The 15,691-nt window shown below is 41.6% G+C and overlaps 1 protein-coding gene across 1 annotated transcript in view; it reads right to left on the bottom strand.

Moving 5' to 3' along the window:
- The window catches only part of LOC126285244 (uncharacterized), a 181,272-nt gene that overhangs the window by 86,323 nt on the left and 79,258 nt on the right, over positions 1–15,691 (bottom strand). Inside the window, exon 3 of the mRNA XM_049984541.1 lies at positions 3,473–3,600. Within this exon, the coding sequence (XP_049840498.1) occupies positions 3,473–3,600 (128 nt within the window). The remainder of the gene's footprint in view (positions 1–3,472; positions 3,601–15,691) is intronic.

The raw sequence follows: 15,691 nt of genomic DNA, 5'->3' as shown, positions 1-15,691 counted from the left end.
TATTGACACCAGTAAAACCAGTTTGAAAGTAATACTACTACATAATGGCAATGCATTCCCTTCGGCACCTTTGGCTTACGCAGTAGACATGAAACAAACTTAAGAAACCATGGCTTTGCTGCTTGAGGCAATCAAATATAAGGATCGTGAATGGCAGCTTTCCTGTGATTTAAAAGTTGCTGCACTCCTTACTGGTTTACAGGCTGGATTCACGAAATACTGCTGCTTTTTGTGCCTTTGGGCCAGCCGTGACTCCAAGAACCACTATGCAGTCAAGTAATGCCCTATAAGGAAGTCATATGTTCCTGGAAACCTAAATGTGAACAATACCCCGTTGGTTGAGCCCCTTCACATCAAGTTGGGCCTTATCAAGAGCTTCGTAAAAGCTCTGGATAAAGGAGGTGAGGCCTTCAATCACTTAAAAGGAAAGTTTCCCAAATTAAGAGGAAAAGCTGAAGGAGGGTATATTTGTTGGGCCATGTTGTTGTTGTTGTTGTGGTCTTCAGTTCTGAGACTGGTTTGATGCAGCTCTTCATGCTACTCTATCCTGTGCAAGCTTCTTCAGCTCCCAGTACTTACTGCAACCTACATCCTTCTGAAACTGCTTAGTGTATATATCTCTTGGTCTCCCTCTACGATTTTTACCCTCCACGCTGCCCTCCAGTGCTAAATTTGTGATCCCTTGATGCCTTAGGACATGTCCTACCAACTGGTCCCTTCTTCTTGTCAAATAAGAAAATTTCTGAAAGACCTAGCCTTCGATACCAAACTCACAGATATCCAGTTAGCTGCTCGGTCTTATTTTAAAGCAATTGTGAAGGGCTTTTTGGGTAACAGAAAATACAAAAACTATGTTACCTTTTTGAATGATCTGCTGGACAACTATAAGAACATGGGGTGTAGAACGTCGCTTAAAATTCACTTTTTACTTTGTCACGTTGATTTCTTCCAGGAAAATTTTGGAGCCGTAAGGGTTGAGCGTCGTGACGCTTTCACCAAGCCATTTTTACCATAGAACACCATTACCAAGGCAACTGGAACCGTTCAATGATACGTGACTACTGCTAGGATCTTATTAGCGAAAGTGATGAAACAGCAAACAAAGGAAGAGGTCTGTCGTCACGTTTTTCTAATTTTCAAAAACCAAAGACGATTAAAGGTGAAAATATCTTCTGAACTAATTTGGAGCTTTCATTGGCACATGCACATATATACTTAAGAGACAGTATTGATTTCAAACGTTTCTGAACGTGTAATTTTGTTTGACTTAATTGTGTCAATTTTTGCTATTACCTTTTTTTATTATACTATGTGTCTAGGAAATGTTGACATCATAGAGAAAACTGATTTTACCAGTGTATTCAGCGCCCCAAAATTAGGTAAAGCTACCCATTTACAAACCAGATGTAGAGAGAAAGTTTAAACTTGTTAACTAGTGTTATCAGTAATTCTTGTGATGAACTTTTTACCCTTTTTTTCTTAACATCAGCTAGGTTTAATATTTTACTACCTCTACTACATCTACATCTACATCCATACTCCGCAAGCCACCCGACGGTGCGCGGTGAAGGGTACCTTGAGTACCTCTATCGGTTCCCCCTTCTATTCCAGTCTCGTAGTGTTCGTGGAAAGAAAGACTGTCAGTATACCTCATGGTTTCTTCGCGAGATATACGTAGGAGGGAGCAATATACTGCTTGACTTCTCGGTGAAGGTATGTTCTAGAACCTTCGACAAAGGCCTGAACCGAGCTACTGAGCATCTCTCTTGCAGAGTCTTTCACTGGAGTTTATCTATCATCTCTGTAATGCTTGGAATCGCTAACATTTGAATACTAATTGTAGTATTCGCTATAGCAGTAGACTCGTCACATATTTATATTTCTCGGATTTTATTGCAGAAAACTGTAATGGTTTGTTCATTATTAACAGATGTTGTAAATTTTGTATTAATTTGATTAAACATTTTTGGATTTGTTGTTCCCATATACAGCTTATCTCCTTTTCTGTAGTTAGTTTTCTTTTTATATAGTTGTACCATAGAATTAAGGGTTTTTGTTATATAAATAATCTTACTAATATTACCATTATTAAAGGCAATTTTACAGTCAACAGAACACACTTTAAAATTATCAAAAAATCTTGATGTTATTTCTTTAATGTCAAATGACTCTTTTTTTCGACAGCTTATTCTGTTCTACTTGCTCAAATAGTTTACTGATAAATAGAAAATCTTTATCAAAAATCATTTGTTTTCTTCTGTTTCTGTTCAACTGTTTCCAAAGACAACATCATCAAATTTTTAAAAGTAGTTTATGTTACAATATTTTTCCTACAGTAATCATGAAGTTGGATGAATGTGATCTGGTTCAATAGGTTTTGGTATATAATCATGGAAAAAAATATTAATTTAAGAAACAAAATGATTAAAAAACGTGAGAAAAAGTAGGTAAATTTAAGAAGAATTTTTGGATTGCAGGGCTCGCATAACATTTTCACATTCTTGTATCACTGTGTAACTGGTAGATTCCGACTTGTGGTCTGGTAATCCTATGTGTTCGATTGTCAGTAGATGTCTTCTCCACACTTACAAACAGTTTTGACATATTTTCTACATTTTTGGAGGTATATATTTCATCTACTTAAACGATTGTCCCTAGCTGTAGGATTTAAGAAAAACAAACAGAATCTTTAACTTCCTGGCAGTTTATAGTGTTTTGGATTTTCGTTTTCACACTTACCAGTTACATTGTTTTTCCAGGATGACATTAATTTAGTGTGCTCATAGTTCATAACTGATTCTAAATGACCCTTATAATATACAGGTGTCATATACTTTCCACATACCGATAAAACTCCGCTATGCCTACTTGTTTCATAAATTTTAAGACGTTTTTAGATATAGATATGCTGATATTTATCCTCTGAATAACCATGTGAATGGAAGTCATCAAGCGACTTTTCCACTTCACAATGCTGCCATTTCTTGGACTTAACTGCTTATATTTACTACAAAACACATTTAGTAATAAATAAAACAGTGTGTATTAAATATAATGGAATATCTAATGTTGTTACAATTGGTAACTCAAAAACCGGGAAATTTTAAGTTGAAATAACGTAATTATACTATCGAAGAATATGTAGTCAAGAGGCTTAGGCCTGTACAGTAGCATTTGAGGTGAAGTTTCCCAATTCTATTAAGTAAGTTCTGGGAAAGTACGAAGAAAAGGTACAGGCGACTTCCCTCCCTATCACAGTCCATTCCGAGCTATCGCTTTCTGTCTAAGAAACCCACAAAGATGAAAGACGTGGAGGTGGGTTCCTAACTCTTGCAGAGACTTACGTTACACTCGGAGCGACGAAGATAACGACAGTATGAACCAGATAAAATAGGAAACAGGCTGGGAGAACCGACAAATTCTCACTACATACAGCACACCTCAAACAAGGAAAAAAAGAAACATTACTTACCATGTGTTCGAATGCGAGTGGAATGAACAGTTGAGAAATGTATGTAACACCAAGTGAGAGCAGCTGCGCAGTGTCTCGCCAGTAGGTGGAGAAGGATTCCAGGCGAACCTGTACCTTGGCCCTGAGTGCTGGAAAAAAAACATACGACATACAAGAGAACTCAATGGATCAGATTTCTTGTAGAAGCACCATTTTCGCTTTCTGTCTTCACCAGGTTACAGAATGTATAAAAGTAGAATTTATTTTTTCTGAAACAAGATCAATGCACACTGTCGGAAGTGTTTCAAGTTTTGCATGGTCATAATGACTAAACTTTACCAAACTCATAGCACAGTATTTTTAATACTGTTTGATATATTGATCGAAGCTTCCTCCTTATGCGAACTTACTTTTAGTACTTTCAAGACACAAAAAATAGGTTCCTATCTAAGAAGAATCGTGTGGGTATGTGATGGCTGTTGTAATTGGCTAACGCCGCTGGAGATTTTCGGTGGTAGACTGCATCACAGAATGTCAGGAGGATGTGCGCATGCATTTTATCGGCGTCTTTCTGACTTTGAGAGTATTCGAACCATCGGAATGAGTTACTTCAGAACATCATACTGACAGATCGTACAAACAGTGGGTTCTAGTGCAGTGACTTGAGAGCGTGTGACGAGACGTTGGGCCCAGACAACAATGTGCCAAGAAGACCACTAAGCACTGGGAATCGATAAATGGAAGCTGTGTTGTGATCGGGAGTTTCTATTTGTCCTTTGCCACTGGCACCATGCCACAGACGATAGAAACTAGTTTGGTGTAAAGACAGAGTCAACTGGGACACTGAGGGGCATTATTTGTTGTTCAGCGATGGATTTCGCTTCTGTCTGACAGTCACATCGACGCTGCTTTGTCCTTAGACGATTTGGTAAAAGGTCTCAGGAAGTAGTGATTCTCGAGATACATAACGATCTATGTCCTGAAGTCACGGAGAAGCAAGATATTGGATATGTCAATAGGACTTATAACCGATCTTTTACGTTGGGATAAATTTATTTAATTTTTTGTTAGATGTTCTCGTTAAGTAGCTGAATAATTAGGAATAATTTAATTAAGCAGAGTAGAGAAGATAAAGTCAAAGAGATGTTCATTGGGCGGACATTGTCGTAATGTAACGTCATTGCGTTCTTCGGTTGTTAAAACAAGTCGTTTGTGTTCCGTTCTGCTGTTCGGTCGTGTGTGTATCTGAAAGGAATTAATTCGGGGACTAGAATAAACTTTCGCATAATAGCTACGATTCGAAGTTCCGACACAAGGGGTTAAAGTCAGTGTTAATTTGAATTGTGGGCGACGGGATTAGTTTTGACAGATACGTGAAAACGGACGTAACGAAAGTTGTTCGCGTGTCATCCTTGAACGTGACTTTTATTTAATTAACGATTGCGGGCGCATTAAAAACTGTTATCTCATGATTAGGATCAATCCCTCTTTCCTCCTAGATAGTGATCATTCATTAACATTTACGTCATAAGAAAAAGGATTATTAATAAAAGTGATGTTAAATGACAATTACGTGTTATTCCGTTAGTGTGGAACCGACGTAATGTCTCTGAAATGACATTGATATATAATTTGTGTTAAATACTGAACACAGATAGGAAGTAAATTGACATTAGTGAACATTTGCTACTGAGACTATAGAAGTAGAAGCGCTTAAGGTTTCTCTTCTCTAAAATGGCAAAATAGCCACGAACTTTAACTCAATAGTCGACATTATGTATTGCAAAGACATTAGCGTTTCATACTTATTTTGACGACGCGCTGTTAAACAAAGGAACGTTGAGTCTCTGTACGAGTAATAAAATTAAATCTAAAAACATAATTAATAACAACGAACTCCGCTTTAACAAACAGTATTGCGTATCGTCATCGGGCAATAACTGCTCAACCCTGGAGACTTGTGTGGTGAAAGTAGAAGTCGGGCATATAAAAAAAACTTAAAAATCCATTCAACATACAGTGGAGCCGGCACAACACGCCGTGGGCAGTTATAGACTGCATTCAAATTTGTTGAAGAGAGTCTGAATGTTTTTCAGAATATGACAAGAACGGTAACCACTGTTGTCATAGCGTTCATGTGCACGGAATTAAACAGCATATTCCAAAAGGATAATGCACAATCGGTAACACTTTCTATTACCACCAGTATGTTTCCAGATAGCCGCACAAACATGCCCTGTGGCTCCTCCTTGCCGCTGATCAGCTAACCTCCTCTCTAGATTCAGTTCTCTCAGCACTGTTACCCTTGCTCTGTAATAGTATAAAGCCAAGCCGTTTTCTAGAATCCTGTACATCTCATGAATTTAAGTGGTCTGAAACACTTATCATTACAATTTTTAATTATTACTATTATTATCATTATTACTGTTATCAATAATATCGTTCCTCCGCAGCTGAAAGATTAGTGCGATGGACTCTCATGTGGAGGACCCAGATTCGATCCACGGTACTCCCATGGATATTCCTCTGGTGGGAGGCGTGAAACTGGGTGCACTCATCCACGTGATGCCAACTGAGAAGCTGCTTGCCCGAGTGGCTGCGGTTCCATATCGCGAAAGCTGACAATACCAAAAAAAGTGGAGCACTATCCCATTCTGTTCTACTCCACAACCCATGGAGACACTGGAAGAGGATGACATGGTGGTCGGACGGTACCATGGCCAAGACAGGACCTATTGGAAGGAGTTAATGTTTATGTTATTAGTCTCACTATTATTATGTCTACATCAAAAATTCAATTTTAATGATCATCTCTCATGTTAAATACAAGAGAGGGTCATAACATCCTCACCTTGCTAGTTAAATCCAATCACACTCGAGAAAGAATTAGTTACTCTTAGGAGACATAATACAAATACCGTATAACACTGTCTCTACCGTTTCTCGATGATGGCCACAATTTGGAGACGAAGAGAGTCGATAAGCTGCTTTAGATATGCCATATTGAGCAGAATCCTCTCGATATTGTCCCATAAAACTAAAGTAAGCATGGGAAAAAGCAACCAAAGTTTCTTCCAATATAAGCACTCACCCTCGTTCTGCCAACGACTTTGTTCAAATGTTCAAATCTGTGTGAAATCATGTGGGACTTAACTGCTAAGGTCATCAGTCCCTAAGCTTACACACTACTTAACATAAATTATCCTAAGGACAAACACACACACACCCAAGCCCGAGGGAGGACTCGAACCTCCGCCGCGACCAGCCGCACAGTCCATGACTGCAACGCCTTAGACCGCGCGGCTAATTCGGCTTTGTTAAAGAGGGCGCAGGTGAGGACAAATGTTCGAGTCATGGGCTTGCCCCTGAGTTGGGAAAGCGTCCCTAAAGGGCGGAAGAATTAGCACTGATGAACGCGAGGAGGATGCAGATCGCAATGGAAACCACTGCATTAGAGAAATGTAATGTAAGCTTCAGGACTTGTGGCCTGTAAGTGAAAAGGTAACATGATAATGTCTCCGCTCGCAAAGATTCAAGAACCGTCGCGCAAGTACATCTCTGGGAGGGACTTCCCAGAGGTCACATGACCGTGAGAAAATTGAATAATCAATGAAACGAATCGGAGCGTGGAACGGCACAGGTCTGAACGTGGTAGGGAAGCTAGAAAATCTGAAAAAGGAAATGCAAACGTTCGGCCTATCTATAGCAGAGGGTGGGAATGGGGGGGGGGGGGGGTGACGACGAAGCGAAATGGATATAAAATGAGGATTTAAGGTCATCAAAATATGAGGTAACATCAATTAAAGCAGAAAGTAATGTGATAGGTCCAGGATTCAGCATAGATAAGAAGGTGGGGCTGAGATTGAGTTTCTGTGAACACCTCAGTGACAGGATTGTTCTCACCAGTATCGACAACAAACCAACCCTAATAACCACAGTTCAGGTTATACGCTGAGAAGAGTATAAATAGGTGGAGATAGATTTTGAGAATGTTGAACGTGATTTGCAGTTTGTAAAGAGAGATGAAAGTTTGATAATGGTAGATCCGTGGTCTACGGGTACCATCTGGATTGGTAATGGAAACATCCTCGGTCCCGGGTTGCATGGGTGCACCTTGTACCCAGTTACTGTTTGATTTTTGAACAAAAATTATCACCAGTGAGCATTTAACAAGTGACCCTCTATCTGACCACGGTCTTGAAAACAGAATGGAGGAGCAAACAGGCGTTCAGGGGACTCTCTTGATCGTGTGATAATAAACTATCCTTAAAAGGTGCAAGAATCAGCAATCATCAGTGGCATGACAATGCAGATGGCAATAAAAACCTCTCCATTAAAGATGTAAGGTTTACCCACAAGACATGAGGCTTGTAACTGAAAAGTGACATGATCATCAGTCCAGTGGCAAAAGATTCCAGATGAGTCCTCTTTTCAGATCTCCAGGACCGTCAAGGCGGAGGCGATCATGAGAAAAAGATGTAATAATAAGTGACAAGATAACATTCTATGGGAGAAGTTCGAACGTGGTAGAGAATCTAGCAAATCTGAGAAGGGAAATGCGTACACTCAGTCTAGACGTAGTAGAGTCGGTGAAGTGAAACGGAAAAAAGACCAGGACTTCTGATCAGACTAATGCATTGCAATATTAAAAGCTACAGAATAAGGTATAAAGGGAGAACAATTTGTTATGAACTGGAATCACTCAACAGAGGAAAGTCCACTGGACCTGACGGGATACCAATTCGATTCTACACAGAGTACGCGAGAGAACTTGCCCCCCTTCTAACAGCCGTGTACCGCAAGTCTCTAGAGGAACGGAAGGTTCCAAATGATTGGAAAAGAGCACAGGTAGTCCCAGTCTTCAAGAAGGGTCGTTGAGCAGATGCGCAAAACTATAGACCTATATCTCTGACGTCGATCTGTTGTAGAATTTTAGAACATATTTTTTGCTCGCGTATCATGTCGTTTTTGGAAACCCAGAATCTACTCTGTAGGAATCAACATGGATTCAGGAAACAGCGATCGTGTGGGACCCAACTCGATTTATTTGTTCGTAAGACCCAGAAAATATTTGATACAGGGTCCCAGATAGATGCCGTTTTCCTCTAATTCCGGAAGGCATTCGATACAGTTCCGCACTGTCGCCTGGTAAACAAAGTAAGAGCCTACGGAATATCAGACCAGCCGTGTGGCTGCATGAAGAGTTTTTAGCAAACAGAACACAGTACGTTGTTATCAATGGAGAGACGTCTACAGATGTTAAAGTAACCTCTGGCGTGACACAGGGGAGTGTTATGGGACCATTGCTTTCCACAATATATATATATATATAAATGACCTAGTAGATAGTGTCGGAAGTTCCATGCAGCTTTTCGCGGATGATGCTGTAGTACACAGAGAAGTTGTAGCATTAGAAAATTGTAGCTAAATGCAGGAAGATCTGCAGCGGATAGGCACTTGGTGCAGGGAGTGGCAACTGACCCTTAACACAGACAAATGTAATGTATTGGGAATACATAGAAAGAAGGATCCTTTATTGTATGACTATATATGGTAGTAGATACTTCTGTAAAATATCTGGGAGTAGCGTGCGGAACGATTTGAAATGGAATGATCACATACAATTAATTGTTGGTAAGGTGGGTGCCAGGTTGAGATTCACTGGGAGAGTCCTTAGAAAATGTAGTCCATCAACAAAGGAGGTGGCTTACAAAACACTCGTTCGACCTATACTTGAGTATTGCTCATCAGTGTGGGATCCGTAGCAGATCAGGTTGACGAAGGAGATAGAGAAGTTCCAAAGAAGAGCGGCGGGTTTCGTCACAGGGTTATTCGGTAACCGTGATAGCGTTACGGAGATGTTTAGCAAACTCAATTGGCAGACTCTGCAAGAGAGGCGCTCTGCATCGCGGTGTAGCTTGCTCGCCAGGTTTCGAGATGGTGCGTTTCTGGATGAGGTATCGAATATATTGCTTCCCCCTACCTATACCTCCAGAGGAGATCACGAATGTAAAATTAGAGAGATTAGAGCGCGCGCGGAGGCTTTCAGACAGTCGTTCTTCCCGCGAACCATACGCGACTGGAACAGAAAAGGAAGGTAATGACAGTGGCACGTAAAGTGCCCTCCGCCACACACCGTTGGGTGGCTTGCGGAATATAAATGTAGATGTAGATGTAGATGAACGAGAAGATAGGGCGGAAAGGAAGTTACTTGGAATCCTTCAGCAATAGGGCCATTCTTATAAGATTTGACAACAACCCAATGTCGACAAAAATAATTCAAGTACACCTCGTCATGTTACAAGCAAAACATGTAGGAATAGATGAAGTATAAGAGCATACTGAATGGGTAATTCAGTATGCAAATAGAAAAGAAAATCTAACAAGCATTGTGGATTGGAATGCCGTTATAGGGGAAGGAAAGTAGAGAGGGTAGCGGGAGATTACGTGCTTGGTAGTAGGAGTGACAGAAGAGAAATCGATTTCAGGTGGAAATAGAGCATAATATGATCGAGGATCACAACAGGACGACGTACACTTGGTAAACATCTACGGACACAGAAAGATGCCAGGTGGAGTACATCATGCTCAGACAAATATTCCGAAATCAGATACTGAAGCGTAGGGCATACCCAGGAGCACATACAGACTCAGGTGATGATTTATTGATGATGAAGAGTGGACACGGGTTTAGGTCATCCCCTGCAAAAATAAGTGTGGATGGAAGTGGACTACCCAAGTACTGAGAGATGACGCGTTTGAAGTTCGCTAATGATGTGCTCACTGCGACCAAGAGTCCCACAGTAGGCAATTGAGTTGAAGAGGAGTGGACATCTGTAAAAAGGGAAATCGAAAATATTGGACAGCAACGTAGATACAAGGAAGAGTAACACAGAAGAAGCCTTCAGTAGCAGAAGGAATATTGTAAATGACCAACGAAAGTAGGAAGCGCAAAAATGTTCACGACAAACTAGCTACAGAGATGGATAAATCTCTTATGAATGAAATGAATAGCAAGTGCGGGGTTGGGAAGGCCAATTGGCCGCAGGATAAATGTGAAGAAATCGAAAAAGAAATGCTCGTCGGAAGGACTGACTCAGCGTGTAGAAAAGTCAAAGCAACCTTTGGGAAACAAAACTTCCTGGCAGATTAAAAATGTGCGCCCGACCGAGACTCGAACTCGGGACCTTTGCCTTTCGCGGGCAAGCGCTCTACCATCTTTTTTTTTTTTAATCTCATTTTGTTCGTATTTGTTCGTTGAATCTGATCGGGGCGGACGTCGTAAGACACCCTTATAAGGTCGTTGTTATTCTATTACCTCAGGTTTTTTTTTTTTTTTTTTTTTTTTTTTTTTTTTTTTTTTTTTTTTTTTACAGAGAGCAGCTAACCCTCTGACCAAACCCAGACACACTGAGCTACCGTGTCGGCTAAATTTAGGCAGTGGCGGGGATTGAACCCGGGACCGAAGACGTTTTGATTATGAATCAAAGACGCTACCTCTAGACCACGGGTACTACTCCGTCCATCTAAGCTACCAAAGTACGGGTCACGCCCGGTACTCACATCTTTACTTCTGCCAGTATCTCGTCTCCTACCTTCCAAACTTTACAGAAGCTCTCCTGCGAACCTTGAAGAACTAGCACTCGTGAAAGAAAGGATATAGCGGAGACATGGCTTAGCCACAGCCTGCGGGATGATTTCAGAATCAGATTTTCACTCTTCATGGGAGCTTGCGCTGATATGAAACTTCCTGGCATTTTAAAACTGTGTGCCCGACCGAGACTCGACCTCGGGACCTTTGCCTTTCGCGGGCAAGTGCTCTACCACCTGAGCTTCCGAAGCACGGGTCACGCCCGGTACTCACAGCTTTACTTCTGCCACTATCTCCTACCTTCCACGCAGTTTTAACCTGCCAGGAAGTTTCATATCAGCGCAAACTCCGCTGCAGAGTTAAAATCTCATTCTGGAAATATCCCCCAGGCTGTGGCTAAGCCATGTCTCCGCAATATCCTTTCTTTCAGGAGTGCTAGTTCTGCAAGGTTCGCAGGACAGCTTCTGTAAAATTTGGAAGGTAGGAGACGAGATACTGGCAGAAGTAAAGCGGTGAGTACCGGGCGTGAGTCGTGCTTCGGTAGCTCAGTTGGTAGAGCACTTGCCCGCGAAAGGCAAAGGTCCCGATTTCGAGTCTCGGTCGGGCACACTGTTTTAATCTGCCAGGAAGTCTCATATCAGCGCACACCCCACTGCAGAGTGAAAATCTCATTCTGGAAACCTTTGGGAAGTTATAAGCAGGGGTGGTAACATTAGAAGTGCTATGGGAAGTCCACAGTTATACGCAGAAGAAAGAGCGGATAATTGGAAAGAGCACACTGAAGGCCTCTACGTGGGGTAGGAACTGGCTGACGGTGAGAGAAGAAGAAATTGGAGTCGGTAAGAAAGAGGTAGGGAATACTGTATTAGAATCAGAATTTAAAAATTTTATATCAAATAAGGCAGAAGGGATAGGTTTTCATCAGAATTTGTAAAATCATTGGGGAAGTGTCAATCAAACGACTATTCAAATTGGTGTGTAGAACCTATACATAGAAAATACTATACACATAATTGTAATGATAGCGAGAGCAGAGAAGTGCGAGAAGTATCGCATAATGTGGTTAGCTGTTGGCAAAGGCACTCGCGTCGGGCGTTTACTGCCGCAGCCCATTAACAACAAATTTCACCGCATTGTCTTAACGGGTACCTTCTTCGTACGTCCCACATTGATTTCTTCTGTTATTTCGCTGCGTGTCACTTGTCTGTTAACGCTGACAGCTCTACACGAAGACCTCTGCTTTCCGCAATGAAATGAAGGCCGTTGGCCACTGTGTTGTATGTGGTGAGATGTAATGTCTGAAGTTTGGTATTCTCAGCACACTCTTGACGCTGTGGGTCTCGGAATAATAAATTCACTAACAATTTCTGAGATAGAATGTGCCAAGCGTCTAGCTCCAACTATCATTCCGCGTCCAGAGTCTGTTACTTCGTGTCATGCGACCACAATGACCTTTTCACATGGATCAGCTGAGTAAAAATGACGCCTCCGCCAACGCACTGCCATATGTGCCTCGTGTAGGCAGTACTACCGCTATCTGCACATGTGCGTATAAGTATCGCATGCCTTTTGTCATCTCAGAGTGTGATGACTGCATAAGGACACCCAGGGTCTCAAAATTACGGAAGAACTGTTGTCTTAAGCCTGGAAAGAACAACTGACCGACTTGACAGATAACCTTACGGCGCCCAAGTAGGCATGACATTTTATGTTATGGGAACGACATTTAGCAAATTATGGTGTCCATAGTAGTGGCAATTTTAACGAGCCAACGCATCGCTCGTTTCATGCTTTATCTACTTGGAAATTCAATGGAAAGATTTTGTGTGTAGATGGCACAAGATGTTTGTAATAACCGTTATGAAAGTCTGAAGATGGTTGCATAGTTTTAGCGAAACCGGTTATCTACAACAAAGTTGTTATAGCGATCTTGGTTAAGAAGTTCTTCTTCTCGGAAGTAATCACTACAGACCGTCCCCACGAACTCAAACATCTACATAAGATTTTTGAAAGGATGCTACTCAGCGCATTCGTCCGTGCTATTTACAAACAACTCATATCTCAAGAGACAGATTTAGAGCAGCCAAAAGTGCCGTTGCACAAGTTCTCAACCTTGCTCGGGACATGGGTAATGGATCTGAAATGCTTCCATTGACCCAAGTGCTACATATGACACTGCCATATGCTACTGCAGAAAATGTTTACACTCAGAAGAGCTGCAAATATACCAGATGGATGTTAACCTTGTCGCAGAATCATGGGATTTTAGTGGACTTTGCAGGCCAACAACACAGATGCAAAATACATGAAAACTGATTTCCGCATGTAGGCTTGATGCCTCCATAACTGTTCAATATTTACACTTATCACCAGCCGCTCTCCCAAAAAACGTAAAGTTTTATCTATGCAGACGACCTTGTACTAGACTTCCAGGGTGGAACCTTCGAAGAGGTAGGACTCGCCCTCAATAGCGCTCTGAAGGAACTTGGTACACACCTCAGGCCATGTCCATCAGAATCACAACTTCGGCTTTGAATCCCAGGAATAAAAATGGCTTCAAGGAAATCACGTGTCTCCTGCCATGAAACCATCTGCGAACACTCTTTCACGTCAGTGTCCCCAGCGGTAACGCTGGATCGCTCCCTCACTTTTAGAACATACTGCTCCATCGTCAAGAATAAAGTCACTGCCAGAATTAACATCTTGAGGAAGTTAAAGGGTACAAATTGGGGTGCAAAACCACAACTTCTTAGCACCAGAGCATTGGCTGTGTGTTACTGTGCTGTAGAATACGTGTATTAGGCGTGGTACAGGTCAGCTCATGCCAACATTGTGGAGCCTGCCATCAACGGTGCTTTCTGGTGAACTGTCGGTTGCCTGAAACCGACCCCTGCTTTCCCGGTATTTCAGCTCCAGGTATTACTCGAGAAGTCGCTGCTGATCTAGTATGACGGAAGGCTGTTTTGAGGCCGATCCACTCTTTATCCATCAACAATCTTATCCTAACCTGAAATCAAGGAAAAGTTTCCTTTAGATATCAAAGCCAAAGGAATTACCTCCAGATAAGGCAAGTCTAAGCTCCAGGGCTGGATGGAGTCACGTGAACATCTTCAAGGCTGGCTGGCTACATCGAGGATTCTTAACCGCATAAGAACTGATACCGGCATAAAAGTCGTAATAGGACACCAAGCAAGAATATGGCCAACAACAAAGAGTCAGATATTTGTGTCAATGCCTTCTCTGCCAATTTTCATGCTCAAAACAATATTTATTGCTTACCAGTGACATTGCCCTAGGTGTGCCTCAGTTTTGGTGGCATGCTATCTGAATGTGTAGTTGGTTAATCCCTTTGTTTTGTTAATTTATTTTTCTAATCAATGTATATATGACTGTGATTGTTATATAATCATATATGTATTTAATAGTATATACTGTATTGAGCATGCTTCTGAAACGAGTAAATAAGAAATAAATCGAAGTTACTTGGGTCCTCTATACCTCTCCTCGCACATCAAACAGCAGTGCTAGACTGGATGCAGCCAGCATCTTTGCTGCATGTTGGCATAACTCTAATCTTCGTGCATCTCCTCCTTCTCAGCCATACAGCTCTGGCACGAACAACTCTGTAACCTGCATCTCATCCAAAATCAGCTTACATCCGAGAGAAGCTAAAACTATTATCAGTTATCATTTCTTTATCCTCCCTCTTGGCATAACCCAATTGCCTTCTGCCTGTCCAGTTGCTTAGAACTGGGTTTCCATCTGAGCTCTTGATGTTCATGCAAGTGGTTCTCTTATCTCCAAAGGTCTCTTTAATTTTCCTATAGGCACTATCTATCTTACCCCTAGTGACACTCGCTTCTACATCCTTACATTTGTCCTGCTTAGCAATTTTGCACTTCTTGTCGATCTCGTTTTTGAGACGTTTGTATTCCTTTTTGCTTGCTTCATTTACTGCATTTTTAAATTTTCTCCTTTCATCTATCAAATTCAATATATCTTCTGTTACCCAAGGATTTCTACTATACTTCGTCTTTTTACCTACTTGATCCTCTGCAGTCTTCACTACTTCATCCCTCAGAGCTACCCATCCTTCTTCTATTGTATTTCTTTCCCCCATTCCTGTCAATTGTTCCCTTATGCTCTTCCTGAAACTCTGTTCAACGCTGGTTTAGTCAGTTTATCCAGGTCCCATCTCCTTAAATTCCCATCTTTTTGCAGTTTATGGGACATATAGGCACCAATATTACCTTCGAGCTCCAAGCGACCAGTTCTAATTGCGATACACTGTGCATGTAAATCTTACAGCAGTGATGCCTCTGATGTCGCTATCGGCTCTGACCCCTAAGCGGCCGCTAGTAACTGTGGCATGTCAGGTATAGATATCTTATAGTTGTGGTGCATTTGACACACCCATCAGACTTGCGTCACAAATGGTGGCACGTGGAGTAGAGGTATCTTACAGCTGTGGTGCATCCGGCAACCACATCAGCTAGGCACCGCAAGTAGCTACTGCTAATAATCATCATCACGATCGAGAATCTTATAGTTGTGGTGTATCTGGTGCCTCTCTCATTTTGCCATCCCTAGCAGCCACTTCTAACTGTGATATATCATTATCATCATCATCATCATCATGTAAGACTGAT

Source organism: Schistocerca gregaria, chromosome 8 (genome assembly GCF_023897955.1).
Source record: "Schistocerca gregaria isolate iqSchGreg1 chromosome 8, iqSchGreg1.2, whole genome shotgun sequence".
NCBI classification, from domain to species: Eukaryota; Metazoa; Arthropoda; class Insecta; order Orthoptera; family Acrididae; genus Schistocerca; species Schistocerca gregaria.
The sequence above is the reverse complement of the archived record's forward strand: the minus strand, read 5'-3'. Positions and strand labels throughout refer to the sequence as shown.